Source organism: Vombatus ursinus, unplaced genomic scaffold, assembly GCF_900497805.2.
Source record: "Vombatus ursinus unplaced genomic scaffold, bare-nosed wombat genome assembly UNPS02014770.1, whole genome shotgun sequence".
Taxonomy (NCBI): domain Eukaryota; kingdom Metazoa; phylum Chordata; class Mammalia; order Diprotodontia; family Vombatidae; genus Vombatus; species Vombatus ursinus.
In genome coordinates, this window is record NW_020954548.1 from 14,823,484 (window position 1) to 14,841,071 (window position 17,588).

Below are 17,588 nucleotides of genomic sequence, written 5' to 3' on the forward strand. Positions count from 1 at the left end.
AGATAAGGATTGGACCTGGGATTTCATTGATGGGAAACTCTTGGGTGAAGAAACATTTTCTATTGACGCAAATCAACCCCTTCTCTGCAGCTTAGAATAGTCTTAGAGCACTAAGAGGCTAAACACTGAGACTTTTTTGGGATCACCCAACCAGTTGTGTCAGAGGTGGGATTCAATCCCAGGTCTTGTTAGCTTTTGGGCTGCCTCTCTGTTCTCAATATGCTATGCTACCTCTCATAATAACTACCTTTTACTTGATAGAACTGAATGAAATTCATTTAACCAAGACCTCAACTTTTGACGAGGATGATTTGGCTTAAATCTAGGAACCTGATGGCTCCATACCATCTGAGGACCTGTCAAAGGAACTGGAAGATTTTAGCTTGAGAAAGGAAGACGTGTGGGGACGGGATAACTGTCTTTAAATAGGAGCAAGTGATGGAAATTGCAGAAAGGCTGATAATCAGCTAACTAATAATTAGGGGTGTCCGAAAGGGAGTGGGCTGCCTTGGGAGGCACTGGAATTCTACCTCACACAAAGGTTGTGTGACCACCTTTTGGGGATGTTGAAGAAAGGATTGTTGTTCAGGGCCTGGTTGAGTCAGATGACCTCTAAGTTTCCTTCCAACCCTGAGATTCTGTATTTTGGAGGCTTTGCTGGACGACTTTAATGGAAGGTTGCCAAGTACAGTGAAACTTATTTTTTTCCAGGCTAAACAAAGTTTTTTTTTTAATGATAGAAAGCAATAGTAAAAAGGTATACAGCTCTGTGGCTACAAGAAAAATCATTTAGAATCATATCAATTTCCTTAATCTTTGAGAGCATAAGAATCATTAAAAGCAGACTTTCAGAATGAAGGTACAAAGCAGGTTCCCTGGGGAATTTGCAAGGCTTTTGGAAGGCAGTAAGCTGGAGGGAAAGAAAATCTCACAATTAACTCAATCCTCTTAACAACAGCATGGAAACTAGGTATTCAAAAATCTACGGAGAGAAGACCTGTATGAGTTTATGTATGGATGAATGAATGTCTTCTCTGGCCCCCTCCCAGGGACCAAATCAGAATCGGGGTTTTGTCTCGTGTTCCCCCGGGGTGGGAGGTGGGAGTGGGGAGTATGTTAATATATCCTGCGAAGTTGGAAGGTGAGAACTGAGCAGAGTTCTTTTTCATTTGGGTTGGTTGTATCGGATCAGAGAATGCAGCATAATTTAGTAGAAAGTACACCAGCTTGGGAGTCAGAAGGCGGTTTCCCAGTCCCAGCTTTGGGGCTAACTAGCTGTGTGATCTTGGTCAAATCACTTAACCTACTCGGGTATCACTTTCCTCTTCAGATTAAATGATCTCTAAGACCTCTAAATCTTAAGACTTCCAAGATCCCTTTCAGCTCTAAAAAATCTATGATTCTGATTTGCTTTATGTCACAGGAGTCAGTTGCCAGTCTGACGGGAAAATTGCAAACAGGTTGGGGGAGGATGTTAGAAACAGTACTGGCACATGTTTCCTTGATTTAGTGGAATTGAATTACATTCTTGGAGGAGAAGCGTTTTCAGATTCATGTAGTAGCTTGTTTGCTCGAGGCTTTTAATCTTAGTGTTTGGAGTAGAAAGCATCAGAACGCTCTAAGAAGTCAAAAGCCAAGGCTGTTAATTGCCGGCTTGAAAGGTAACAGCTACATCGTTGAGCAGATGCTGCCTCCAGTGAAGTTTGAATTGGGGAAAGAATGAGTTGCTGTTGGAGAACCAGAAGGAAGTTGCTCACGTTTTGCTTTCAGTTTTCATGTTTTAGGGAAGTGATTGTTCATTGTCATAGAACATACAGCTGATTTCCTGAAAATTCTTCTGCACTTTCCACCTCCTTCCCCATCGTCCCCTTTCCCCAGGCCTCACTGATCTCGACCAGAAAGCAGCCCGTGGCCGCTGTTCACACAGACAATGTTGCTAAGAGTTTTAAGGTCATTCTGTAATTAAAACTCATTAAGTCAGCAGTCATAGGATGGGGTAGAGAAAGAACTACATGATATTTAACTCCCCCTTTATCCCTCATTCTTGACTTGGATAAAGGCATAGAAGATAAGCTCATAAAATCTGCCGATGGCATAAAGCCATCTGGTAAAGACAACTAATGCCAGGTGATAGTATTCGAAAAGATCTCAACAGGCTAAAAACATGGGTCAAATCTAATAAGAAAAATAACCATAGAGACAAATCTTATACTAGGTTTTTAAAAGTCCATTGTATAAAAACAGAATGGAGGAAGTGTGCCTAGACAATAGTTCCTAGGAAAAAGATATGAAGGTTTTGGTGGACCATAAGCTTAATATGATTCAGTAATGTGCTACGGCAGCTAACATGATTTTGGGGAGCTTAGTATCTAGAATGAAGGAAACGATGGTCTCACTATACTCTTTCCTTTTTATTCTGACCATATTTGGAATATTGTATTCAGTTCTATTATATAGCTTTTATTACAGTAGTTTATGTGAAAAAAAGATCTGGAGGTCTTGGTAGACCACAAGCTTGATTTGATTTAGCAATGTGACATGGCAGTCAAAATATAACCAGGTAGAAATAAGTTTATCATCATTGATAATCTTTAAGTAAAGACCGGGGAACCTCTTCTGAAGAAGATTCTTGTTCAGGAATGGGGTGGACTCAATAATCTCTGGGGCCTCTTCCAACTCCAAGATTCCAAGAAATACCTTAACACCTGTGTGACCTTGAGCATATCACCAAACTTCTATGTCTCTCAGTTGCCTCATTTATGAAGTGGAATCAGCAATATCTTGCCTGACTAATGGTCCGAGTTGGACTAGATATTTTTTTAAGTATTTTTCAGATTTTCAAGGTTAAAAGAGAATCAGTGATGGTTGCTATAGTGAAATAGAGAGAGAATGAACCACATACATGATGCAACATGGACTATTCCCTTTAAGGCATGCTTTCATATTTAAAATTATTGATCCTGATGATGTAACTGGTGCTCCAGAGTATGTGTGTGTGTATATATATATATATATATATATATATATATACACACACACACACATACACATATATATACACTACACACACACACACACACACACACACACACACACATATATATATACTCTGGATCACCAGTTATATCATCAGGATCCACACATACATATATCATACATATATGACCAGTTATATCATCAGGATATATATATATATATTTATATATATATTTATGTGTATGTATATATTTCATTATTTATCAGCAATGTATATGTCAAGATCCAGATCCAGAAATCACATCTTTATAAATGGGCCAAGTCATTTGCAAATTAACAGGTAAGACCTGCCCAAGTATGTATAAAAGCTCAATTCAGGCTTAGGGAAATAATGAAATCAATTTTAAAATTAATATACTTGAATTCAAGAACAACGATCTTAATACCAGTGGATTTTATTTTATTTTATTTTTTATTTTTATTTATTTATTTCTTTTAGGCAATTGGGGTTAAGTGACTTGCCAAGGGTCACACAGCTATTAAGTGTCAAGTGTTTGGTCTGAGGCCAGATTTGAGCTCAGGTCCTCCTGACTTAAGGGCCGGTGCTCTGTCCATTGTGACACCTCGCTGCCCCCAATACCAGTGGATTTTAAATAACTTTTGCTGTTAACAAAGGAATTAAAAATAATTTTAAAAACTTTCATTAACTTAAAAAAGTATGTCACCGCTTGACCTTGTCTGTTAATGACCTGGATGGAGAGTCCAAGTCTTGCTAAGAAAATTAGTCTATAATAGAGAGAAAGAGGAAGGAAACTATAGTGAAAAGTAAGGAAGAAAGTCCTCCCCCAAGTCCAAGTGAGAGGCAGCATGATGCAGTGGACAGAGCCCTAGCCTGGGATGGAGAGAGACCTGCGTTAGAATCACCTGCGTTGATGAATCCCACAGCTCCTCAGACCTCATTCCTCACCTGTAAAATGAGGGAGTTGGATTCAGTGACATCAAAGGGCCCTTCCAGTTCTCAATCTTAAAGTCTTTTAACAAGTTGTAACCTCTTACCAGTAACAGCATGAGAGAAGAGAATAACAATGATAATGATAACAGTAATAATAATAGCAGCTGACATTTATGTAGCATTTTAGAGTATGTAAAATCCTTTACATACACTTTTGGTGTTCAGTTTTTTTCAGTCATGTCCACTCTTTGTGATCCCATTTGGGGTTTTCTTGCCAGAGATACTGGAGTGATTTCCATTTCTTTCTCCGACTCTTTTTACAGATGAGAAAATTGAGGTAAACAGCATTAAGTGACTTGCCCAGCTCTTAAGTGTCTAAGGCCAGATTTGAGCTCAGGTCTTTCTGACTCCAGGCCCAGCGCTCTATCCAGTGTGCCACCTATTCACCCTATCTCAGTTGAAAAGTCCCAAAAAAGGGGAACAAAAACCACAGAGATTAGATCTGGGGCAGCATGTTGTAATGAAGAGAAATTTAAAGTCAGGAAACCTGGGCTCTAGCCCTCTGATGCTATCTGTCTTCAATAAAATTTGATTCAGCAAATCTTTATCAAGTACTTAGTACCCACAGTGCTATGCTAAGTCCTAGGAGAAAAACAAAATTAAAAAATGCAAAATAGCCTCTGCCCTTAAGGAGCTTACATTAGACTGGGGGAGGGGGGGAGGAGCTGCAAGCACCTACTATCCTCAAGGCATTGTAGATGTGAAAACAAAAATGAAAGAGCATTAACTCTTCAGTTACTCATTCTCCTTGGGGAGGGGACATGTACACAACTGATAATACAAAAAAGATACAAATACAAAGTAATGTCAAGAGGGAGGTGGGTGATGGGATCAGAAGAGTTCCTCTATATGAGGTGGCACCTGAGCTGTGCTTAGAACTAAGCAAGGGATTTTAAGAGGCTGACGGGAAGAAGTGGGACATTCTGGACATGGAGGAACACCTATGGAAACGTAGAGGCTGGGGGTGGAATGGCTCATTGAGATGATGGACAAATCAGTTAAGGTCTCTGAGTTGTAGTTTCTTCCTCTGTCTAATGAGATAACATGCATCCTGTCTACCTCACAAAGCTGTTGGGCAAGTGCTTCACAAAGGGCTGTGTAAATGTGAGTGGTACATACAAAACGTATACAAGAAACAGGAATTTAGGTGAATGGGTATGAGTTCTATTGAATTGTAGAGAGGTGCTACTCCCAGCATCCTGTCAGCTTTGGTTTTTTCAAGTGGGTCCAACCAAGGCAACTCTCGGCTGCCAATGAACGACATTTTGTTTTGACATAATGAAACTTTTGTTAAACTTAATTATTTTGAGAGGACTGTTTTTGAACTTAATGAAAATTATTTTTAAAACTTAATATTAAAATGAAAACGTCAAGATTTTTTCTGCCTTTGGTCAGGTCTTATTTACAAATGGAAATAGAATGGTTTTTGCAAATGGATCGATCTCTCTCTCTCTCTGTCTCTATATATACCACATAAAATTATATATGTGTATATATATATATATATATGTCTGTGTGTATATATATGTGGTATGTCTATATATGTGTACACACACACACACACACACACACACACACATATACACAGAGAGAGATTGAGAGAGAGAGAGAGAAAGCCCACGTACAAATGTTGGGGTTTGACAAGACTCTCCAATCAAAGTCAGTATGTTGGAAAATAAGGCTCAGATTTAAGATAGAAAGGCCCATAGACTTCTCAGAAGCCTCATTCCTATAAATGAAGAATATTTATAAAGAACGTCAGTAGACCCCATACTACTGTAGCCCCTAGTGCTAGACATGCTCACAAGATGCAAAAGAAGACCTAGAAGAGGAGTCCTTTAACTTTTTGTGTGTATGTCATGGACCCCTTTGGCAGTGCAGTGAAATCTATGGACTCTTCAGAATAAAGTTTTGAAAGCCTAAAATAAAATACACAGGATTATAAAAGAAACCACTCATTTCAAAATAAAGATATATTTCCCCCCATCCTAGTTCACAGACTTGCCCATCCCCCCTGAAATCTATCCACAGGCTCCTGGATATCCGTGGACCCCAGGTTAAGAAGCCCTGGTCTAGAAGAAGGTCCCCAGTGCACTGTGTAGTTGCTTTGCAGCATATATATGAGGGGGGTCCGGGGGAAACATGGGCAAGAATCATACAGGGTAAGAAGGTGTGGATGAGTTGCTGTGAAGGGATTATATGAAACAATGGAATCACAGATCCATTGAAGAAAGAGGAGCTGTATTTCATCTGTAGCATCTCATTTGGTCTTCAGTACCATGCTAGCAACGTTAGCATTGTCATCTCCAGTTTTCAGTTGGGGAAACAGAGGCAGAGGATAAATGATTTATCCAAGGCTACTAGTTAGGTTTTTGTTTGTTTGTTTTGTTTGGTTTTTTTAGGCAATTGGGGTTAAGTGACTTGCCCAGAGTCACACAGCTATGTGTCTGAGGCCAGATTGGAACTCAGGTCTTCCTGACTTCAGGGCCAGTGCTCTATCCACTGCGCCACCTAGCTGCCCCAATACTAGTTAGTTGTTGACCAAGGGAGCCAACTAGTCTAATGTTCTTTGGTACTCCAACTCACACTTTGATTCAGATCCAATTCAGCAACCTTCTAAAGTAATTGGGGAAGAAAGCAGCCCAGTACACTGGAAAGGAGTCCGAGTGCATGAGTTCAAATTCCTTATTACCTCTGTGATCCTGTGTGACCCTGTCTCTCAACCTCACTGGGCCTCAGTTTCCTCATTGATAAAATGAAGGGGTTTGACAAGATAATTTCTAAGATCGGTTTTATCTTGAGGTCTAGGTTCTTGTGATCTCTATGTCCAATAGTGATGATGGTTTAAAAAATTATACCACATTATTTTTATGTGTATGTGTATATGTATATGTGTGTATATATGTATATATTCATGCCAGTTGAGGGTAATTAGGTGGCATGGTAAATAGAACACTGGGCCTGGAGTCAGGAAGATCTGAGTTTAAATCCAGCCCCAAACATTTAACTAGCTGTGTGATTCTGGCAAGTCCCTTAATCTCTTTGCTTCAGTTTCCTTAACTATAAAATAGGGACAATAATTGCAACTTTGCTGTGAGGACCAAATGAGATCACATTTGTAAAAGTGCTTAGCCCAGTGTCTGGCATGTGCTAAGTGCTTCATAAATGTGTGTTTCCTTCCTTTCTTCCTCACATTAGCCATCACAATTAACTGACTTGGATTTGGAAGATTTAATTAGGAAACAGAAGTCAAGAGATTCCCATTGACCTTCATTATTGACCTTCGTCACTTCTCTGGCCAAGGATCTAATTGGTTTTTCAAGTCCTATCTGAAGTGTCAACTTTATTTCAACATTCTGCTTTCTGTTTCTTTGTCCCTGTCTTTCTGTCTGTCTCTCTTTCTTGGAATATTTGGGTTACCCATGTACCTGTGAAAAACAAGGGCCAGTACATCTGGAGGTGCTTATATCAAGTATCATCAGTATGATGAATGAAAGAATGTCTAATAAGAATTATTCTGATTTGTATAGACTTTGTTTGAATAAAACACAAGCAGAGTGATCATCTCCGTGACTATGCCCTGTTTCCCCATGGCAAGGCTGTCCTACAGCTGGTGTCGATTTTTTTTTTTCATGTCATGGACAGATTATTTCAGATTAGTCACAGAAGTATCATGTTTATACAGAATATGAAGCATTCATGTCCTCACAGCTAGGTGGGATGTGTCATCATGGGAAAACTGCTATTAATCATTTTTTTTCAAGAAAAATGGAGCATTCCTAAATTGTTTTATTCTGTTCAGGACATTTCTCAAGAAAAGGGACTTGATTAAAGAAGCTTTGTTTGAATTGGTGAGGAACAATTCAGACAAAGTTTTTTTCCCCACTGTTCATAACAGTTCTTCCTCGCATTTTACCCTTATTGGTTTAAACAGATGTATTTAGTATATATATGATTTCCTCATGATGAAAAAATGCAGTGGTGGGCAAAGACCCAGCTGGTCTGGAGCCTGTTTATGGCAGGGCATGAAGACTGTGTCGTGCTGGGAAACAGCTGAACCTCACAAACCATCCAAAAAAAAAAAAAGATTGTTTCTATTGTGAAATCAACTTAAGATGGAAATGGTTAACAAGCAGTTTATCAATGCCCTTGGGGTTATTTGGTGGGCACTTGTCCTGTTTTTACTTCTAACTACTCTTATATCCCCCTCCCTAACTTTTTTCTGACCCTGTAAGAGATCAGAAGATAAGTCCAAGGAAGGTAGAAGGAGATACCATAGCTGATGGTCTGGCTTGGCACTTGGCTTTGGGCCCAGAAGTCCAAGTTCTAAAGGTGTATATGAACACTTCTCTACACTCAGCCCACTGACCTTTTGAAAATGTATCATGAATATATTGCATAAGTTACAAACTTCTGTGTCATGTGACCAACAAAATAGAGGACTAGTTATTTTTCTCCAGACTCTACAACTATCAAAAAAGCCCCAAAAGAGGTCAAGATAGCCCAATTACACCTATTTCTGTAAGACAAGAAAGCAAGAAGCCCACCAAGGTAACAGCCATATGAATTAACACGGGGAATGCTAATCTGTAGCATTGCCCACTCAGCACCCTTCACCCACCAACCTCCACCCTCCAGCGGGTGCACAAACCGATCATTTTGCTTGTGCTATGGGACCTCCTCAAGGCTGGTCCTTCTGCTGCTGCATTCACTTCTAGTGCTTCCTACCCCTGCCCTTATCCTAGCATCCTGTTGAAATAAGCAGTGGACCTTAACTTCTGTCCAACCATCTGGAGAAGATGGATCTCACATATCTCTTCTACATGGGCTACGTCCAAGGTTAGGAAACTACAAGAGGACAGATGCCTGGGACATTCACTCTGCCTTTCCCCAAGCTTGGAAAAAAAAAAAGAAAAGGCCAACACTGACTTAGTTCAGCAAAAGTTCTAAAGAACAGAGGGAACTAGGAGGGTGTGTGATATGTAGGACTGCAAACCATGTAAGGGAATACAGCTAGTACCAGTCTTGTTCCCCTATAAACTACTTGGGGCAGGGCCTGAGGCTGATGAAAGGTCAGTTTCCCAACATGGGAGAAGGTTGAGACAGTTTTGATATACAGTGCTGGGTGTTAACCTAATATCAAAGGAGGAGGAATCAAAAGGTAAGTGACAAGAGAATATAAGGAAAGAAGACTAAAATCATCCAAGGTGTCAGGAGGTAAAAAATTCAGTTAATAACCTAAAGCACAAAAAGGTAATTCTAAGGAGAAGGCATTGAAGTTAAAAGGGGAGATGAGTAGCAAGACATTTTAAAAATTGCAAATATCTCAAAATTGAACCAACACCTGATGAAATTGAACCATATGGATTCTCCAGAGAATATGGAACTGTAACGGGAAGGTCCAGAATGATTAAAGAGAGAACTGAAAATTTTGAACGGAATGAAAAGAGGCAAATGGCAGAATTTATGGCTTTCATAGTAGAAATAATAGCAGAAGAGAAAGACAGGAATCCACAATAATGAGTCTCTCCATATAAGTAAAATAGAGTAAAAGAGATTGGGAATATAAATATACTAAAGTGAAGGATGTTCTGGAACATATGTGCTCTGAAAAGGTTAGATTATTATAGATAATCCTAAAGGTCACTTTTCCCTCTAGAAATTCTGATTATGTGGGATTTATATTGATGATCAATTTATTTTCTGAGTCCAACTCAAGATACTGACGTGTCCATAAAAGCCCAAGTAATTTGTCTCCTGAATGCCTTAGCTATCATACTCCTTCACCATCACTTTGTCTCTATTCCACTCTTCTCAGGGACATTAATAAAAATAATAATAATAAAATAATTAACATTCTTTACATAAAACTTAAGGTTTCTGCAAAGCACCTTGCCTATATTATCTCATTTGAATATTATAATAGCCCTTATAGGTAAATGCTACAGGTATTATTATCTCAACTTCTCATATAAGAAAACTGAGACTCAGAGAATTTACTTATGGTTACAAAGGTAGTGAGTGTTAGAAGAAGGATCTAAACTCATCTCTTCTGAATTCAAATCTAGCACTCTTTCCACTGCACCAAACTGCCTTTGGGAAAAAAAAAAGATTTCCCCAATATTATATACATATACACACATACATATATGCACACATGCACACATACACACATACATATGTGCACACATACACACATAAATATATTTGGAATGTCTTTCCCACCCCAAACCAAAACAGACTCAAATGGTGACCCTACAGTGAGTATACGAGAGCTTGTTTTTAAGATGGATATATTCAATTGTGTTTGACTTTGAATTGAGATCCTTTTGCTCTTATTGTGTAAATAAGGGGTTCTTATCTTATATCTCAAGGGGCTCATGGAACTTATTTGGGAAAGAAAAATTGAATCTTTATTTTCATTAATCTGTCATTGGAATTTAGCATTCCCTTAAATTGAAATGGTCAAATTATATGAACAAGGAAGATATGACCATATGAAAAAATGCTCCAAATCACTAATAATTAGAAAAATACACATTAAGGCAACTCTGAATTTCTCCTTTATACTCATCAGATTGGCAAAGTTGACAAAAAAAGATAAATATTGGATGGGTTCTAGAAAAACAGGTACATTGATGCACTGTTGGTGGAGCTGTGAGTTGGACTACCTATTCTGGAAATCAATTTGGAACCAGGCCTCAAAAGCTACTAAATTGTGCATACCTTTGTGATACCACTATTTGACCTATACCCTAAAGACATCAAAGGAAAATAAAAGGACCCATCTATACATAAATATTTATAACAGTTCTTTTTGGTGAGACAAAGAACTAGAAAATTTGAGGGTTCTATCAAGTAGGGCATGGACAAGCAAGTTATAGTATAATAATGTGATAGAATATTACTGTTCTAGAGATGGTCTTAGAGAAATATGGGAAGATTTGAATGAACTGATGCAGAGAAAAGTGATCAGAACTAGGAGAACAATTTATATAGTAACAATAACATTGTAAAGACAGACAACTTTGAAAGACTTAAGAGCTCTGATCAACACAGTGACCGACCATGATTCCACAGGATTAATGATAAAACATGGTGCCTGCCTCCTGATAGAGAGATGATGGGTGCAGGGTGAAAATTGAGACATATTTTTTTTGGATATTGCTAATGTGGGAATTTGTTTTGCTTGACTATGTATCTTTTCTTTTATGAAAATTTTGTTTTTCTTTTTTTACTCAGGGGAGAGGTGACAAGAAGAGAAAGTAGAATTTTGTTAATAGAAAAAAGTAAATAAAATTAAGAAATAAAAGCAAAGATGTCCAAATATTAATGTAGAGTACAAAACATTAGTTTTCATCTGACTGCTAAAGGGATCTTTGACACAAAAGAGGATAAGAGCCTCCGCCTTAGAGAAATGTGTCCAGCCTTCCTTCAGTGTGGTATGTAGATGGGGAGCTAGAATAAACAATTCACTCCTCTTTCTTTTTTTGCCCCTTTAAATCCTATACATTAGGATTTCAGTACTTAGGCAGAACATGTTTCTTACCTCCTTAAACTTTGACCATATCTCTAGAGTTAAGGAACATGTTGAGTCATGTAATTTGAAAAATCAACTCTTGCCCCCATATTATGTTGAACAGGAAATTAGGGCCTTTGACTGATTAGTGATAAGCTAACCTGAATACCTAACTTGAAGAACAATGAGATGTTTTGATGAATATTGAAAAAAACATCCTTTCCCTAAAACAAAGCCAAGAAACATGTGATATCCTTTTAATGAAGAGATGGATTGAAACAGAGTTGGTTAGCCTTCCTGATCTCTAACAGGAAACAATGCATACTTTGATTGACTTAATTGATTCTATTTTTGGTCTTTTCTTATTTCAGGCAATACTAAATTGAAACCCCTTTTTAGAACCTTGAAATGCATATTTGGAAAATGAGACAAAAGCCCCTGTGACTGAGACATGATGGCTTTTTTTTAATTCCTAAAGGGTGTGTGTGTGTGTGTGTGTGTGTGTCAGTGTGTCTGTGTATCTGTGTGTGTGTCTGTGTCTGTGTCTGTGTGTGGTGGTGGTAGTTAGAGAGGGAGAGGTTAGTAATTCACAACATATACCAAGATCAAGAACTTGAATCTGGATCAAAGTACTTGTTTCACTCCCCCCATCATATAATTCAAGACATCCCTGGTTTTTCAAAGGAAATTTGTTTCAGCTGTTGGCTGAGTGGGTGGCAGGGAAACACAATTCCAGGAAAACATACATACCTGTCTCTGCCAAGGGTAGTCTTTAGGGGAGACGGACAGGAGGTGGAGAATTAATCCTTTGGCAACTCCCCTTCTGAATGGTGAAATCAAATCCACTCACTGTGTACATTTATAATTTCCTACCATACAAAAATCCATTTGTGTTCAACAGTCTCATGTCATGTGGGCAGGTACACCAGGGGATACATATTTACTGGTGTCTTTTACTCTGATAAACACAAGAATCACTTTTATGGATGAAAGGGCATGTGGTAGAGTGAAAAGTATGCCAGCTCTGGAGTCGGAAGCCCTTGGTACAAACCCCAGCTTTATTACTTAATGCCTGTATTGAAATAGTTTTATTTCTTTGGGACTCAGTTTCCTCATCTATAGACCAAAGGGATTAGACTAAATAATCTCCTGGGTCCCTTTATGAATCCGGCAGACTGTTTCATGGTATCTGTAGTTTAGGTTCAGTGTTGTATTTTATTCTCAGTTTTGTCTAAGGATGTGTTTTTAGGAGTTCTTACATGTCTCTTACAATGTATTTGGCTTCTCTAAAGAGGCTCATTCTAAGATATTACAAAACCATCTTTTAATATAGTATGTTCTAAAAAAAATTAAGATTTTACATTATCTTTCTTATATATAATATATAAATTCAAAGTCGCACAATCAGGTATAGAATTGAAACAGAGGAAGTAGAGGAAAGGTTTCCCCAGGAACTTGAGATAAGCTGATAATTACAATCGGATATTATATTTAATTCTAAAAACTTGTTGGTTGCTGAAGCTAGAAGAGAAAAACGTCCCATAGGTTCTATTTTCTGAAAAAAAAGAATATGGAATCTTAGGGGCATACTTTTAACTAGGGTTTAATTTGAACCAGAATTTATCATGTGGGTTCTTGTATTTTATAGGGGTGTGAGATTTTTAAAAAAACTGGATATTTTGATTTCTACTTAAGGAAGTTAGATTTTTGACTTAATATGTGTGAATGACCCATCCTCATATAAGTACAAAAGTTGGAAAGCCTACATGGATGTATAGTTAACATGGTCATTAGACTCTTCAGTTTAATTAGGTAAACATCTAGGCCCTGGGGGAGATGAACAATAAATAAAATAATCCTTGTCCTTAGGGATCTTATATTCTATTCTTTTTAGTTCAACAAAAATGTATTTAATATCTGGGGAATCTTTCCCTATTGATAGATTATAGTTTATTTATGATTGAATATTTTACTATTAAATTTATGATTAAGTATTTTAGTTCATGACCAGAGTATAGATATTCTATGTTGTGAGTTTAAGAGAGAGAATCATATGCTATAGATGCAATACTTGTGGGGGTGGAAGTTGTCATTCTGCTGAAAATACACACACACACACACACCCCCTAAAATCTCATTCTTGAATAAGAATCCTCTCTAGGGAACTTAGATTCCTGTTCTGGTACAAGTTGGGCTAAGATGACCCCTCAGGTCCCTTCCAGCTCTGAGATTTTGTGAACTTTGAGAGCCAGACTTGTATTTGGCCAATTCACTTCATCACAGACATGGGCACCTAGGCTAGTTATAGGTAGGCTGAGCCAGTGTTGATCACAGATATAGATTCATGTGAATATGGTATTTAGTGGTTCCATAAAAACTGAATTATTCTAAGAACCGCAGCTCCCTTTAGGGGTAAAGTGATGCAAATAAGCTACCTGAGGGGAGGGATTGTTGTTAATTTTATATTTGTGTCCCAGAACTTACTATGCCTTCACATAGTAGGTACTTACTAATGCTTATTGATTTGAATGTCATATATTACATATGAATTAATGGTTACAATGGGGTAGGTTTTCCCACGTGTTAATGTTATAGGCTTTATGGTCATTTGTGTTAAAGACAAATGTCCTAAAAGACATATTGATCTGTATCCTCTTCTCAGGTGCCAAATTATGTGTGTGTGTGTGTGTGTGTGTGTGTGTGAAATGACATACCCATTCAAAAAGTTTCATTAGTGTTTTGGTTGTCTAAATCACAAATTGAACCTCAGGTGCTTCAAGGTTGTCATGGGATACACAGACAATCAGATAAACATGAAATACACTGTTTTAAAAAAATCTATATAGCAATTATAATTTAAAACTCTTTGTTTACATTATCTTATTCTTTAAAACAGATCTGTTGGGTGGGAGGAAGGCAGTGTATCATCTCCATTTTACAGATGGGGGGTAACTGAGACAGAGTTTAAGAGAGTTGCCCCCAGTCATGCTGCTAAGAAGTGTTGAAGACGGTGTTCGCTCCTGGTCATAGGACTCCAAATCCTGTCCTTTTTGAAATAGAGGCCTCACTTTGATCAGTGAAATATGGGAAGTAGAAATAGTACTTTAGCATACATGGTCTACAGGCCTACATGTCCACTCTATCTTTGCATTTAGGCATACCCACAGAAGATTTTGTAAACCCTCTCTGTACATAAAGGAACAATTCCATTTAAGTTTGAAGGAATTAATCTCTATAAACATTCTACATTGAATGACATTTCCTTCTCCATTACTCTCAATGTGTAGAAAAGTCTTGAGTTGTACCCATTCTACAGATTTTAAAGCCTAGTAGGTATATTATATTAGTTTTGCCCTGCTTTTGTTTCTCAGTTGGAGAACACTAGTAGAGTATGTTGGTACAGTAACATTAGTAGAGGCAATATATTGGAGAAGTCAGTGTTGGAGCTGGGGTAAGAAAGATGTGTGTGCCAATGTTTCCTCTGACACTCATAAGCTGTATGACCATGGTCAAGCCCATTAATCTCACTGAGCCTGTTACCTCCTCTGTAAAATAGGAATAATGGTCCTTGTGACAACTATATCTCAGGGTTGTTGTGAAGATGAAATAAGACAATATGTGTCTCTAAAATTCTGAAGTGCAGAGAAGGGGCCCACCTGCATTGGTAAATAGAGTTTCTTCATCTGGAAGTTTCCTATATCAATGAAATAAAAAATCAAATCTCTATCCTGTGGAAATTACAGTATATTACTGTATTAATAATAATTTATATTATAAAACTTAAGCAAAATAGCCATTTAAAAAAGATTAGGTAAAGGTGAAATGATATTTGAGTCTAGAGTTAATAGGGACCCATTAGAGTTTGAGTAGGGCAGGGTCAAGGTGAGACAGTTGCCACAGTTTGGCAGTGTGGAGAATGGATGGGAGTGGGGAGGAGGCCCAGAGACCCAATAAGGAGGTTATTGCTTAGTACAGCTCAGAAATGATAAAGTCCTGAATTAGGTTGATGTCTATGTGAGTGGATAGAAGGGGATGCATGTGAGAGACATTTTGGTGGTAGAATTAACAACACTCAGTAATTTATTGGGATGTGTGAAATAGGGAGAGTGGGGAGTCAAAGATGTGAACCTCGGTATCTCAAGCAATGTCCTTGATAGAAATAGGTAAGTTCAAAGGAGAAGTGGGTTCGAAAGAAACTTCAAAAGAAGTTCAAAAGAAATGTGGGATCTATGAACTTTTAAAAAGAAAATTGATAGCTATTTCCCGGTATTACTGATTTCCTTGGTAATCTCTATGCATTTTATTTTGTGCATTCAAACACATTTTTCCAATAAGGGGTCCATTGACTTCACCAGACTGCCAAAAAGGTTAAGAATTCTTGATCTAGTTCCTCCTAATTACAAGTCAAATGCTCTTGCCGCTACACCTCCCTTCCCCCTTTCTGAGATACCCCTTCTCAGGCATAGTAATTTTCAGGCAATATGCAGAGGGAAACTAATCTTACCTGCTTGGTAAAGCAATTAGCTAGTAGTCTCTTCACAGGTCAGGACGAACAAGGAAATTGAAGACTGGACTTCAGTGACTTTCTCCAGATTAAGAGGGAGTAAGTTATATCCATTTATCTTGAGGTCAAAGGTAGTAATTATCCTATGGGACCACCCAGTCACCATCAAGATTGTTTTTAAGAAAGTCAGAAAGCCAGAGTCCCACAAGCTGGATAATGAGTTGACCCCATCACCTTTCAGATGTGCTGAGAGGTCAGGTTAGTTTGTTTGTTTTTAATTTACCTGAAATGAGAGGAGGTTTGAAAGATCCCTTTGTCACTTGGATCTCCTGAACAGCAATGCCATTTTTTTTTTGCTCTCTCTCCTTTTCCCCTACCCCTTCTCCTATTTGCAGGATTAGAAAAGCACTCAGAAAGCCTATTAATCTTTCTGGCGTTGTCAGGATTGATCAGCGAGTTTTATTAAAAAAGCTCCAGGATTTCTTGAAAGGCCTCATTCTTCAGATTTCAAGAAGGGGGAGCCTCCAGCCATCTCCGCATGTGTTGTCTGGATCCTTCTCCAGCCTAGCCCTCTGGAGTATGTTGATGGTCCTGAAGGAGAAAGGGAAGCCTTCTTCTGTTTAAACCTTTTCCTTGGAAGGAAGCTGGTGGCCCCCTGATAACATGAACCTTCTTGGATCCAGTGGGGTGTTTCTCTGTCTGCTGCTTGTCCTGCAAGGTACCAGCTCATCCTTCATCAGTCTCAACCGGGGGATGAAGGTGGCAAAGGGCCGTTCTGCTTTCCTGTCAAGGGAGGACCTGCAGTTTTCCATACCCAAGGAAAAAGATGCCTGCAAAGTGGAAGTTGTGATGAATGAGCCTATAACCCAGAGGGTTGGGAAACTCACCCCACAGGTATGTGGTACCAGGTGTTTTCTGTTCCATACCTTTGCTTATAGGTGTATGTGTGCATGTATGTTTTATTTGTCTAGTGAGTACTGACCCTCCAGGCCTGTGTTCATTCACCTGCAGAAGCATATTAAAATTAGCAAATAAATATGCCAGATAAGATCTGGAATTGAGTCTTGAATGTCACCAGTGGAACAAAGTCATGCCTGTGGATGCTAGGCCTTAGGTAGAAGAATGGAAAAAGGAGTTGGGGAAGAAGAGGAAGAAAGAAGGTAAGAGAGAAAGAAGGACATGTATGTAGTTATAGATATGTTCTAAAAGTGGATGTGAATTTGTCTTTTTGGAAATCTCAAATCTCATTTAAACTACGTTAGATGAGTTTATTAGAGCTACCTAGGTGGCACAGTAGATAGAGTTCTGGACCAAGAGTCAGGAAGACCCAAGTTCAAATGTGACCTCAGACACTTATTAGCTTTGTGACCCTGGGTAAGTCACTTCTTTTTGACTCAGTTTCCTCATTTATAAAATGGGGATGATAGCACCTACCTCTTAGGGTTGTTGCGATGATCAAATGAGATAATAATTGTAAAGCACTTAGTACAGTGCCTGGCACATAGTAAGCATTATATAAATGTTAACTGCCATCATCATCATCATCATCATCATCATCATCATCATCATCATCATCA

General features: G+C 38.4%; 1 protein-coding gene across 4 annotated transcripts in view; it reads left to right on the plus strand.

Annotated features, from left to right (window-relative positions):
* FREM1 (FRAS1 related extracellular matrix 1) overlaps nucleotides 1-17,588 on the plus strand; it is a 161,590-nt gene that overhangs the window by 11,743 nt on the left and 132,259 nt on the right. For all 4 annotated transcript variants that reach the window (XM_027863226.1, XM_027863228.1, XM_027863227.1 and 1 more), the window contains exon 2: nucleotides 16,407-16,905. In XM_027863226.1, the coding sequence (XP_027719027.1) occupies nucleotides 16,675-16,905 (231 nt within the window). In that variant the 5' untranslated portion in view covers nucleotides 16,407-16,674. The remainder of the gene's footprint in view (nucleotides 1-16,406; nucleotides 16,906-17,588) is intronic.